General features: G+C 42.3%; 2 protein-coding genes across 2 annotated transcripts in view; one reads left to right on the forward strand and one right to left on the reverse strand.

The window, feature by feature from the left end:
* Positions 1–14,562, reverse strand: part of LOC128596346 (tripartite motif-containing protein 67-like) — a 104,405-nt gene that overhangs the window by 12,322 nt on the left and 77,521 nt on the right. Inside the window, 5 exon segments of the mRNA XM_053606023.1 lie at positions 4,030–4,035; positions 6,418–6,482; positions 6,484–6,575; positions 7,616–7,726; positions 8,616–8,738. Coding sequence (XP_053461998.1) covers positions 4,030–4,035; positions 6,418–6,482; positions 6,484–6,575; positions 7,616–7,726; positions 8,616–8,738 — 397 coding nt within the window.
* LOC128595770 (zinc finger protein 677-like) lies at positions 12,364–12,955 on the forward strand. Its single transcript, XM_053604722.1, has one exon. It carries the CDS (start codon positions 12,448–12,450, stop codon positions 12,619–12,621), a length of 174 nt encoding a protein of 57 aa, XP_053460697.1. The 5' UTR covers positions 12,364–12,447; the 3' UTR covers positions 12,622–12,955.

The raw sequence follows: 14,562 nt of genomic DNA on the forward strand, positions 1-14,562 counted from the left end.
TCCAAAAACAAAATCAAATAAGAGATGAACAATATGAAGAATATAAAAAGGATATAGCAGACCTGAAGGAACTGAAACAGTCAATTAGGGAACTTAAAGATACAATGGAAAGTATCAGCAACAGGTTAGACCATGCAGAAGAAAGAATTTCAGAGGTAGAAGACAAAGTTCTTGAGATAACTCAGACAGTAAAAGAGGCAGAAAAGAAGAGAGAGAAAGCAGAACGTTCACTGTCAGAATTATGGGACTTTATGAAGCGTTCCAACATACGAGTTATAGGAATTCCAGAAGGGGAAGAAGAATGCCCCAGAGGAATGGAAGCCATACTAGAGAATATTATAAAAGAAAATTTCCCAAACATCACCAAAGAGTCTGACACACTGCTTTCAGAGGGATATCGGACCCCAGGTCGCCTCAACTCTAACCGAGCTTCTCCAAGACACATTGTGATGAACCTGTCCAAAGTCAAGACAAAAGAAAAGATTCTGCAAGCTGCCAGGAGTAAGTGCCAGTTGACCTACAGGGGCAAATCCATCAGAGTGACCTCAGACTTCTCTAATGAAACTTTCCAAGCAAGAAGACAATGGTCATCTACCTTTAATCTACTTAAACAGAACAATTTTCAGCCCAGAATTCTGTACCCTGCTAAGCTAAGCTTCAAAATTGACGGAGAAATCAAATCATTTACGGCTATACAAACATTGAGGAAATTCGCCACAACAAGACCAGCTCTACAGGAAATACTTCAACCTGTTCTGCACACTGACCACCACAATGGATCAGCAGCAAAGTAAGAACTCAGAAATCAAAGGACAAAACCTAGCCTCCACACTGATGCAAAAGATAAAACTAAGCAATGGACTCTCACCAAATAAGACGAATAGAATACTACCACACTTATCAATTATCTCAATAAATGTTAATGGCTTGAATTCCCCACTGAAGAGACATAGATTGGCTGACTGGATTAAAAAACACAAGCCATCCATTTGCTGTCTGCAAGAAACACACCTGGCTTCAAAAGACAAATTAAAGCTCCAAGTCAAGGGTTGGAAGACAATTTTTCATGCAAACGGAATTCAGAAGAAAAGAGGAGTTGCAATCTTATTTTCAGATACATGTGGATTTAAAGCAACTAAAGTCAAAAAAGACAAAGATGGTCACTTTATATTGGTCAAGGGAAAACTACAACAAGAAGATATTTCCATTCTAAATATTTATGCACCCAATTTAAATGCTCCCAGATTCTTGAAGCAGACCTTACTCAGTCTGAGCAATATGATATCTGATAATACCATCATAACAGGGGACTTTAACACACCTCTTACAGAGCTGGACAGATTCTCTAAACAGAAATTAAACAAAGATGTAAGAGATTTAAATGAGACCCTAGAACAACTATGCTTGATGGATGCATACAGAACACTCCACCCCAAAGATAAAGAATATAGATTCTTCTCATCACCCCATGGAACATTCTCCAAAATTGATCATATCCTGGGACACAAAACAAATATCAACAGAATCAAAAGAATTGAAATATTACCTTGTATCTTTTCAGACCATAAGGCACTAAAGGTGGAACTCAACTCTAACAAAAATGCTCAAGCCCACCCAAAGGCATGGAAATTAAACAATCTTCTGTTGAATAACAGATGGGTGAAGGAAGAAATAAAACAGGAAATCATTAACTTCCTTGAGCATAACAACAATGAAGACACAAGCTACCAAAACCTGTGGGATACTGCAAAAGCAGTTTTGAGAGGAAAATTCATCGCTTTAGATGCCTACATTCAAAAAACAGAAAGAGAGCACATCAACAATCTCACAAAAGATCTTATGGAATTGGAAAAAGAAGAACAATCTAAGCCTAAACTCAGTAGAAGAAAAGAAATACCCAAAATCAAATCAGAGATCAATGAAATTGAAAACAAAAGAATCATTCAGAAAATTAATGAAACAAGGAGTTGGTTTTTTGAAAAAATAAATAAAATAGATAAACCATTAGCCAGACTAACTAGAAATAGAAAAGTAAAATCTCTAATAACCTCAATCAGAAACGATAAAGGGGAAATGACAACTGATCCCACAGAGATACAAGAGATCATCTCTGAATACTACCAGAAACTCTATGCCCAGAAATTTGACAATGTGAAGGAAATGGATCAATATTTGGAATCACACCCTCTCCCTAGACTTAGCCAGGATGAAACAGACCTCCTGAACAGACCAATTTCAAGCACTGAGATCAAAGAAACAATAAAAAAGCTTCCAACTAAAAAATGCCCTGGTCCAGATGGCTTCACTCCAGAATTCTATCAAACCTTCAAGGAAGAGCTTATTCCTATACTGCAGAAATTATTCCAAAAAAACTGAGGAAGAAGGAATCTTCCCCAACACATTCTATGAAGCAAACATCACCCTGATACCAAAACCAGGAAAAGACCCAAACAAAAAGGAGAATTTCAGACCAATCTCACTCATGAACATAGACGCAAAAATTCTCAACAAAATCCTAGCCAATAGATTACAGCTTATCATCAAAAAAGTCATTCATCATGATCAAGTAGGCTTCATCCCAGGGATGCAAGGCTGGTTTAACATACGCAAGTCTATAAACGTTATCCACCATATTAACAGAGGCAAAAATAAAGATCACATGATCCTCTCAATAGATGCAGAAAAAGCATTTGATAAAATCCAGCATCCTTTTCTAATTAGAACACTGAAGAGTATAGGCATAGGTGGCACATTTCTAAAACTGATTGAAGCTATCTATGACAAACCCACAGCCAATATTTTACTGAATGGAGTAAAACTGAAAGCTTTTCCTCTTAGAACTGGAACCAGACAAGGTTGTCCTCTGTCACCTTTACTATTCAACGTAGTGCTGGAAGTTCTAGCCAATACAATTAGGCAAGACAAGGAAATAAAGGGAATCCAAATGGGAGCAGAGGAGGTCAAACTCTCCCTCTTTGCTGACGACATGATCTTATACTTAGAGAACCCCAAAGACTCAACCACAAGACTCCTAGAAGTCATCAAAAAATACAGTAATGTTTCAGGATATAAAATCAATGTCCACAAGTGAGTAGCCTTTGTATACACCAATAACAGTCAAGATGAGAAGCTAATTAAGGACACAACTCCCTTCACCATAGTTTCAAAGAAAATGAAATACCTAGGAATATACCTAACGAAGGAGGTGAAGGACCTCTATAAAGAAAACTATGAAATCCTCAGAAAGGAAATAGCAGAGGATATTAACAAATGGAAGAACATACCATGCTCATGGATGGGAAGAATCAACATTGTTAAAATGTCTATACTTCCCAAAGCTATCTAGCTATTCAATGCCATTCCTATCAAAGTACCTACATCGTACTTTCAAGATGTGGAAAAAATGATTCTGCGTTTTGTATGGAACCGGAAAAAACCCCGTATAGCTAAGGCAGTTCTTAGTAACAAAAATAAAGCTGGGGGCATCAGCATACCAGATTTTAGTCTGTACTACAAAGCCATAGTGGTCAAGACAGCATGGTACTGGCACAAAAACAGAGACATAGACACTTGGAATTGAATTGAAAACCAAGAAATGAAACTAACATCTTACAACCACCTAATCTTCGATAAACCAAACAAGAACTTACCTTGGGGGAAAGACTCCCTATTCAATAAATGGTGTTGGGAATACTGGATGTCTACATGTAAAAGACTGAAACTGGACCCACACCTTTCCCCACTCACAAAAATTGATTCAAGATGGATAAAGGACTTAAATTTAAGGCATGAAACAATAAAAATCCTCAAAGAAAGCATAGGAAAAACACTGGAAGATATTGGCCTGGGGGAAGACTTCATGAAGAAGACTGCCATGGCAATTGCAACAACAACAAAAATAAACAAATGGGACTTCATTAAACTGAAAAGCTTCTGTACAGCTAAGGACACAATAACCAAAGCAAAGAGACAACCTACACAATGGGAAAGGATATTTGCATATTTTCAGTCAGACAAAAGCTTGATAACCAGGATCTATAGAGAACTCAAATTAATCCACATGAAAAAAGCCAACAATCCCTTATATCAAAGGGCAAGAGACATGAATAGAACTTTCTCTAAAGATGACAGATGAATGGCTAACAAACATATGAAAAAATGTTCATCATCTCTATATATTAGAGAAATGCAAATCAAAACAATCCTGAGATATCATCTAACCCCAGTGAGAATGGCCCACATCACAAAACCTCAAAACTGCAGATGCTGGCGTGGATGTGGAGAGAAGGGAACACTTTTACACTGCTGGTGGGACTGCAAACTAGTACAACCTTTCTGGAAGGAAGTATGGAGAAACCTCAAAGCACTCAACCTAGACCTCCCATTCAATCCTGCAATCCCATTACTGGGCATCTACCCAGAAGGAAAGAAATCCTTTTATCATAAGGACACTTGTACTAGACTGTTTATTGCAGCTCAATTTACCATTGCCAAAATGTGGAAACAGCCTAAATGCCCACCAACCCAGGAATGGATTAACAAGCTGTGGTATATGTATACCATGGAATACTATTCAGCTATTAAAAAAAATGGAGACTTTACATCCTTCATATTAACCTGGATGGAAGTGGAAGACATTATTCTTAGTAAAGCATCACAAAAATGGAGAAGCATGAATCCTATGTACTCAATCTTGATATGAGGACAATTAATGACAATTAAGTTTATGGGGCGGGGAAGCAGAAAGAGGGATGGAGGGAGGAGGGTGGGGCCTTAGTGTGTGTCACACTTTATGGGGGCAAGACATGATTGCAAGAGGGACTTTACCTAACAATTGCAATCAGTGTAACTGGCTTATTGTACCCTCAATGAATCCCCAACAATAAAAAAAAAAAAAAAGAATCTGAATGAGTGGCGTCATACGTTTCTCTCAAGATGAGAGTGGAAGAATTTAAGAAACCTATCTCTATTTAGGCTCAAGACACTTTAGAAATAGATATAGTCCACTCTGAACTTTTTTTAAAGGGAAAATTGCAGGATTGGTTTCTAAAAACTACATATTTTTATATGTAGTTTTATGTAGTGCCCTGCTTGGCATTATCTTCTGGGTTTTAATGGACAGTTTAGTTAGGTGAAATCTCTGCCTTGATCACAGACATGGGCAGAGATTTCATGCCCAGGGCTGGCTGAGAGCAGCCTTACCCCTGGCCCTTGGTGACCAGATTGTGGAAGTCCTCTCTGTCCCCTGGGCTCTGCTGTCCCACTCTCTCATCGCCTTTCTGAACCCTGCAACCCTGTCCACTAAGAAGCAGCATCTGGAGTGTGGAGCCTCCTCCCTCTGCACCCTCAATTTCTGGGGTGACCTCTCCCTTCCACTGAGGCTACCACTCTCTGCCAGCCCCCATGCTCCTGGGCACAGAGTATTATTCACAACTAGGCCAGGCAGTGTTTCCAAATCTCACCCGAGGTGCGAGCCACGTGGGAACGTGCAAGAGACTTGTTTTCTCCTCATTTTAAAAATGGCTACATGTTCTGCAGGTGAGGACACTCTGAGTCACAGATCCCACAGATGTGGCCCCTAGTCCTCAAAAAGCCAAACACCTTTCATTTCCCTTCCCGAATGTCCCCTTGGCACCTCTGGAGAGGCAAAGTGTAGAATAGGACTCTGGTTCTGACTTTCACTTGCTAGCTTGGTAATGGGGCAGATTACACAAACTTTACTTAACCCTTAGTCCTGACTCCCTGAACCTCCATCTGGCTCCCTCTGCTCTCGCCTCTCACCTCTTTGCTCTTCTTGGAACACAGAAACACATTCTTGCCTCAGCACTTTTGCCTTTGCACACACACCCCCGCCCCCACCTCAAGTTTGTCAATTTGTTCACTGCTTCATCCTGAGCACCTAGGACAGTGCCTGGCATGCAGTGGGTGTCCCACAAGCATTGCTGAGTGAACAGTGACTCATTTTCCAAATGGGAAGGCTCAGGCTCAGACTGGCTGTTTTCCGCCCCAGCTAACAAAGCTAGTAGGGCAGAATAGGGCCTTGAACTCAGGCCTACGGCTTGGATTCCCTACCCTCCTTGCATCACGAGTCTCTCAGTGGCACCAAGCTGTGCCCGCAGACTAGGTGCCTCTTTCGGAAGAAGCACTGACTGGGCTGGAAGCCCGTGGCTCACAGCAGGAGGATTGCTTGAGGCCAGGAATTAGAAACCAGCCTGAGCAACATAGTGAGACCCCATTTCTAAAACAATTTTTTTAATTAGCCAGGTGTAGTGTACGTATGTCCCAGTTGTTCAGGAGGCTGAGGCAGGAGGATTGCTTGAGCCGGGAGTTTGAGAAGTTTGCACTCTACCCTGGGTGACTGAGCAAGACTCTCTTACAAGAAAAGGACTGACTGAGCTGGGGCCGACTGCGGCTCACCCCTACATTTCATCTGGAGGAAGTCCAGCTGATGGATGGCCTGCAGCAGTGGCTCACTGTCCAGTCAGGTCAAACTCCGCTGACACTTTTGGCTCCAAGGTGCCTTTGATCCACTGCTCCTGGGACACCTGGACACGCTTGATCAAAGCATCTGAGATCTTGAAGGGGAACAGAGAGTTTAGGGTTTCAATGTACAAAGGAATAAGTGTGCAGCCCACAGTGGATAAAGGTGGGGGCTTTGTCTCTGTGGGGCTCAGGGGTGGAAGGGGCTGTGCCAAGCATGTGCTTAGAAGGCATAGCAGAGATTAACTGACACTGCTCATGTGACACTGGCCATATAAAAATGCATTGTTTTTTTTTTTTGATCATAGTTTAAAAGGGCAATCACGTAAAATGAACAGACACACTTGCTATTTAAAGACATTCAGCCAAAACCTGAAATACATAATACTTCTTTTAATATACAAAAGCATCCTTCATTCTATTGGTTTTGCTAGATCAAGTACTGTGCAAAGTGAAACATATTAGTTGTTTGCTGAAGAAACAGTGTCTGAAGAAAGCACACCCCATGCCTGGAGTTCCTCAGCCTAGTTCTTCTGGCACCCATGGCTCCGCTCTCCTTTGCTGACAAGTCCTGCTTGTCTGCACATCTGCATGTGCCCTGTAGAGCCACGATCCCATGTACTCTTCTTGGGGAACTACCAAGGGGAAAGACACATCATTTTCTCCACAGACAGAGGCTGAATCACTGCCATGTTCCTGAGAGACTCTCATGACACTGAGTTAGCCCAGATGCTGGAGAGATGGGCCCAAGGAGACTGCACCGTCTGCAGGTAGCCAGCCTGCAGGACTCTGCACATGGACTGTGTGCATTGTGCTAACCAGCTTCTCCTTGAGCAATTTCTCTGGCTTGTTTGGGAAAGATGGTCCTTTTCCACGTGTGGGAAAAATATTGCAGGATGGCATTTTGGGGCTGGAGATTATGCCACTTCATCTACTTGGTTAATGGAGGATGCAAAGTTAGGGTCACAGCTTGTGCAAGTCAAAGCACAGGACAGAGCCCTAGGTCTGCGGGCATTGCTGAGCAAAGGAGACTCCCCTTAACAACATGCCATGGAAGGATCTTGCCTAAAACTTGGGCTCGTTTGGGGAGTGGCAGTGGAGTGGGAGGAAGCCCGGCCACCAGGGGCAGGCTCACCAGCAGGAAGCCAGCTGGGTCGTCCTCCTTGATCCCCTCCAGGCAGTACTCCATCAGCCCGGTGGCCTGGCGCAGCTTCAGCGTGCAGTGGTTGATCTGGTCCCAGACCGTCTGCAGTGGGGACACTCTTTAAGCAAATGTTTCATGGAGGGTAGAGCAGCGAGGCCATGACAAGAGCCAAACAAATGGGCCTGCAAGAGGCAACACTGGCCTGGCCACTCACACCCACTCCTCTCTTGGCTCTGCTCCTGAGCTGCCTGGGCTTCTCACTGGGGAATAAATGGACTCACTTCCCTACAAATGGGGCCCCAATGTCCAACATGGCACACATACCAAAGTCTGGACACTAACGCACAGAAAGAGCATAATCTGAAACTCCTTACCACTGGCAACTGGTACTGCAGTAAACGGCTAACTCAGTGAACTCAGCCACTGCCTTGAGAAACCATGGATCACCTCTAACACTCATCCCTGCCTTCCTTGGAAGCAACAGTTTCTGATTTGGTTAGAAACTGTCTCTGGCACAGATGGAGCCCCTCAGACAAGGGCAGCCCTTCATAAAATCAGACAGTCACAGCCCGTACTGCACCAAGAGCTCTATGTGACCTACGGGGAGAACGGTGCCTCCTTTCATGGAAACTGGCTGCCTATTTCTATAGCCTACTAATGTGTGCAGGAGATGCCAGGAAGAACTTAAAGAAGGGGACACAGCCAGAGGCTTGTTCAAAGTTACCGTCATTGGTCACTTCTGACACACAAGATGAGAACAAGAGAGGTCCAAGGTGGGCTTCTGACTTGAAGCCAGCAAGACACAGAGCCTCTGAATCCACTTTGGAGACAGGGCACAGGCATTTAATGGCCTCTGCCAAGCCACACCAAGCTGACAGTGCAGCTTTCCTTGACTCATTCGTTCATTCATTCATTCACTCATTGGCACCCAGTGCCTGCTGAGTGAGGAGGACATGACAGACAGTAAGTACACCAGTCCCCAGGTACCCACCTTCAGTTTATGTTCCCTCTCCTTTGTGACCTTGGTGAGCAGCTTGGCTTTCTGCCAAGTTAAAGCATCAACCAGGGCATCGGACTGAGCGACCAGGCAGGCTTCGTAGTCCAGTCCATTTTCCTGGGTGGTGAGGGAAGCAGAGAGCTTTAGAAGGAAGGTGTTGAAATCTGGGGAGTGCTATAGATAGGAGTGTACTTCAGAGAAGCTGGCCTCGGGGTTACCTATGACATTGTTAAGTTGGAAGCAATATAAATATGAATTAGGAGACATACTATGGATCTCAGACTTGTAAGCAGCAGGAGGGTCTGAGTCACTCAAATCTGGTTCACAGAGCTGAGAAGAAAAAAGGGTAGAATGTGAGTTATGCATAGCATGATCCTATGAAAGGTGTGTGTGCACATGTCTGTATAGGTGTGTACATGGTGTGTGTATGTGTGTGTCTAAGGAACGGGATGGCACATGTCAGAACGTGGGAGTGTTCACCTCTGGGTATCAGATACTGATGAACTTTTTCTCAGTTCTATTTTTCCCTACTTTCCAAAATTTCTGTAACACAAACTTGTGCTTTTTATAATCCAAAAAAAAAAAAAAAAAAAGTAAGACAAAAAATGGTGCTGCCACCATAGGGACCCTCTCTCCCAATCTATAAAAGAATCCTTGTGGGTCTTTAAGATCGGCTGGATCTAGAGATACGTCAAGTTACAGGCCAAATTGTGTCTCCTAAACTTCATATATTGACATCCTGACTGCCTCCTAGCAGGACCTCTGAATGTGACTGCTTTTGGAGAGAGGGCCTCTAACTAGGTAACTAAGTTAAAATGACGTCACATGTGGGTGCCCAAGCCAATGTGACCCATGTCCTTGTGAGAAGAGGAGATCAAGACACAAGATGGTCAAATGATGACACAGAGAGAGAACCATCTGCAAGCTGGAGAGAGTGGCCTCAGGGAGAGACAGCCCTGCCAGACTTTGCTCTCAGACTTCCAGCTTCTGGAACTATGAGAAAATAAATGTCTGTTGTTTAAGCCATCAATCTCTGGTATTTTGTCATGCAGCCCTAACAAAATAATACTTCTGTTGCCTGTAAAACACTAGAAACATTGGAAACATCATGATTTAAAATGCTATGTGGGGCTCGGTGCCCGTGGCTCAAGCAGCTAAGGTACCAGCAACATACACCTGAGCTGGTGGGTTCGAATCCAGCCCAGGCCCACCAAACAGCAATGATGGCTACAACCAAAAAAAAAAAAAATAGCCAGGTGTTGTGGTGGGCACCTGTAGTCCTAGCTATTTGGGAGGTGCAGGCAGGAGAATTGCTTGAGCCCAGAAGTTGGAGGTTACTGTGAGCTGTGATGCCATGGCACTCTACCCAGGGTGATAGCTTAAGTCTCTGTCTCAACAACAAAAAGTAAATAAACAAAATAAAATGCCATATGGCACTCTAACTTGTTAGAAAGGATGGATCTTGAGTTTGAGACCAGCCTCAGCCTGAGTGAGACACTGTCTCTAAAAATAGCTTGGTGGCGGTGGGGATGGAGCAAGACATTGAACTAGAAGAATAGTTCAGCTGAGCTCTCCTCCAACCACTGGGGAAAAATAGAGAACCCAGACACACCTGGCACAGGGACCTTACCCAGAGTCATAGCTCAGGGAGAACAGTGAGGAGGTGATGATCAGAGTACAGTGTATGATCCAGAGTGGGGGAAATCTGACGAATTAGGCAAGTGATTGCAACCAGCTGGGATTAGTTTCTCAGTTCTATTTTTCCCTACTTTCCAAAATTTCTGTAACACCTGGACCCCCACAGAGCTCCAGGATGGGAGGAGGCCTTTCTGAAGTTTTCAGTTGTTGGGGGAAGTTGCAAATTTAGTGGAAAACTTGGAAGGGTGGGCGGACTCAAACAGTATACAGCAACCTGATTTCAATGCCAGTTGGAGTGGATTTCCCATAGGTTTGGTGGCTGGCAAGACAGCCATACTAAGAAGGTCTCAGAGGGCAGGAGGCTGCCATTGTGGAGAGGACATGAGAAGGTCTTAGCAGGGGCCTAAAGCACAGCTGTCTTAATTCCACCTTCTAGGATCAGAACTCCCCTCATGGGACAGGCTGAGGGACTCCCACACTCCCAGAGGAACGAGAGTAAGAGGGCACTGTGAGCCCTGCCCCTGAAGGATTTTTCTGAGCTTTACTATACCAACCTGACAGGGTCTGAATTCTGAGGAAACAATCAGGTGATCACCAAAGACAACTAATTTTGGAATATGGACCATAGAGGTTGCTGGCTGTGCTCTCTGCTCTCTGTCTCCTAAAAAAAACCCATAGCATCACCTGGTGTTCTAGCAACACCTTGCAACATACTGCCATCAAGAGCAAGGACTTCTGTTTGAAACTAAAGAGACAGTGAGCAGGACAAGGGAAGACAAGGAGGTGAGCAAGAAAAAAGAACACATGAGGAGGAATCAACAGAAAAATTCAAGCATCATGAAAAACCAAAACAGAGGAACTCCCCAAAGGGACCATGAGGCAGCTACTGCAGAAGACTCCACCTATAAAGAATTAATGGACTTGACATAAAGGAAATTTAAAATATGGATGATAAAGACAATAAAAGGAATGGATGAGAAAATGGAAAGAGAGAACCAAAAGTCAGATGAAAGATATGTAGAATATAGAAAGCATGAGGCAGAGCTTAAGGAAATGAAGGAGACAATCATGGAATGTAAACACGCAGTAGAAAAATATCAAAAATAAGTTAGACCATGGAGAAGAAAGGACTTCGGAGCTAGAGTATAAAGTTTTCAACCCAGGTAGTTAAAGAGGCAGAAAAGAAGAGGTAGAAAGCAGAACAAGCACTTAGAGAACATGAGACTACAAGAAGTATTCAAATATATGAATAATAGGGATTCCTGAAGGGTAAAAGATTGTCCCAAAGGACGGCAAGCCCTAATAGAGACTATTGTAAATGAAAAACTTCCCAAGTTATATTAAGTAAGACCCTGAAACACTCCTTTCAGATGGATGTCAAACCCCAAGTCATCTCAACTCAAACAGAGCCTCTCCAAGACACACTGTAATTAACTTGTCCAAAGTCAAGATGAAAGAGAAAATTCTGCAAGCAGCCAGGAGTAAGCACCAACTGACCTACAGAGGCAGAGCCGTTAAGATGACAGCAGACTTTTCAACTGAAAACTTCCAAGCCAGAAGATCACAGCCAGCTACACTCAACATTCTCAAACAAAACAATTTTCAGCCCAGTATTTTGTATCCTGCTGAACTAAGCTTCAAAATTGGAGAAATCAAATTTTTACAGGTATACAAGCACCGAGGAAATTCGCCACAGCAAGACCAGCTCCATAGGAACTACTTAGACCTATTCTCAACACTGACCATCACAATGGACCACCAGCAAAGTAAACACCCAGAAGCTAAAGGTCAAAACTGCTTCCACAATGGTGCAAAGGATAAAACTACACAATGGACGTCACAAAATAAGATGAATAGAACTCCACCATACTAATCAATTCTCTCAATAAATGTCAGTGGATTGAATTCACCACTGAAGAGGCACAGGCTGGCTGATTTGATAAAAATGCAAAAGCCATCTATATTCTGGCTCCAGGAGACACAGCTTGCCTTGAAGAACAAATCAAGACTCAGGCATAAGGGATGGAAAACAGAATTTCAAGCAGATGGAAGTCAGAAGAAAGGTGGAGTTGCAATTTTCAGATACAAAGTGGATTTAGAAGCAGATGCTGAGGGGCAACAGGCGCGCTCGGACTAATCTTACCTGAGAAAGAAATCCAGAGGAAGAGCAAAGAAAGAAGAGGAGGGAATGGCACTTTGCCAGGGACTGTTTACATTTAAGGATGTGGCCATAGAATTCTCCCAAGAGGAGTGGGAGTGCCTGGACCCTGCTCAGAAGGCCTTGTACAGGGATGTGATGTTGGAGAATTATAGGAACCTGCTCTCCCTGGGAAAGATGCCCCAACTGCAGAGAGTGACATGAAATGGGGAAAACATCGAGATGGGTAGGACTGCGAACACAGATAAGAGCTCACATGGGTATAGGATATTTCTGATGCATTTACAGGCAAGGGATTATCACCAAAGGAAGAAATTAATAAAGAGGAATTATACAATATGGTTATAGTGGAAAGAAATAAAAGCCATGACATCAAGGATTTTGACCTCATGGAATTCTGGGAAAATATGCATAAGTTTGACAGTCAATGGGGATATGATACAAGAAATTACCAAGGAATGCCTTTGACTTACAGAAGAAATCTCACTCATAGAAAAGACCATCAACATAATAAATCTTCAATTAATTTTTCTTTAAAGAATGTTTCTGTATGTGATAGTGCATACCGGCATTTCATCCATGGTAAGCCACTCATAAGGAATTTGTTCAAACTGAAAAATAACATAAGCCATACTGGAAACAGGTATATGAAGTGTTTTGAAAATAGGATTGGATTAAGCTTAAAGATACATCTGGCTGAACTGCAGAGATTTCAGACTGAGGAGAAAACTTATGAATGTAGTCAAGTGGAGAAGTCTGTTGACAATTGTTCCTTAGTTTCATCACTTCAAATAATTCCTTCTAGTGTCAAAAACATTTGTAGCCAATATAGAAAGTTTTTTAAATACCCTTTGTTACCTACACAGTACAGTAGAGCACACAGAGAAAAAGCATACAGATGCGATGACTGTGGAAAGACTTTTAGCAAAAGTTCAAATCTCACCAATCATCAGAGAATTCATTCAGGACAAAGACCCTACAAATGTAATGAGTGTGGCAAAGCCTTTAACCAGTGTTCAAACCTCACAAGACATCAGAGAGTCCATACAGGAGAGAAACCTTATAAATGTAATGTATGTGGCAAGGTTTGTGGTCAAAATTCAAACCTTGCAAGTCATCAGAAAATGCATACTGGGGAAAAGCCTTACAAATGTAATGAATGTGGTAAAGCATTTATCCAGCTTTCACACCTTTGGGGTCATGAGAGAATTCACACTGGAGAGAAACCTTACAAATGTAGTGAATGTGGGAAGGCCTTTGCTGAGCGTTCAAGCCTTACTCAGCACCAAAGAATCCATACTGGAGAGAAACCTTATATATGTAATGAATGTGGCAAAGCTTTTAAGCAGTGCTCACACCTCACTAGACATCAGAATATTCATCCTAGAGAGAAACCGCACAAATGTAATGTGTGTGGCAAGACTTTCATCCAAAGTTCAAGCCTCATGGAACATGAGAGAATTCATACAGGAGAAAAACGTTACAAATGTAATAAACATGATAAGGCTTTTATCAAACGTTCACACCTATGGGGTTATCAGAGGACTCATACTGGAGAGAAACCTTACAAATGTAATGAGTGTGGCAAGACCTTTACTGAACGTTCAAATCTTACTCAACATAAGAAAATCCATACGGGAGAGAAACCTTACAAATGTAGTGAGTGTGGGAAGGCTTTTACCCAATTTGCCAATCTTACTAGACATCAGAAAATACATACTGAAAGGAAACATTGCCAACATAAAATACAGGATTATACTTTTATCCAAAGTTTAAACGTTGGAGATTATCAGAAAACTCATGGTAGAGAGAAACATAAGAAATATAATGAATGAGACAAAATTTAAAAAAACAAAAACAAAGTGCATTTAAAGAAACTAAAGTTAAGAAAGACAAAGATGGACACTTTAGACTGGTCAAAGGAACAATACAACAAGAAGACATTTCAATCTTAAATATTTATGCACCCAACTTAAATGCTCCCAGATTTATGAAACAGACCTTGATGGGTCTGAGCAATATAATACTCCATAACACCATAATAGTCACGGACTTTAACATCCCTCTGACAAAACTGGACAGATCCTCTAAACAGAAACTAAACAAAGATATCAAGGACTTAAATGTGATCCTAGAACAAATTGG

The sequence above is a fragment of the Nycticebus coucang genome, chromosome 10, assembly GCF_027406575.1.
Source record: "Nycticebus coucang isolate mNycCou1 chromosome 10, mNycCou1.pri, whole genome shotgun sequence".
NCBI lineage: Eukaryota > Metazoa > Chordata > Mammalia > Primates > Lorisidae > Nycticebus > Nycticebus coucang.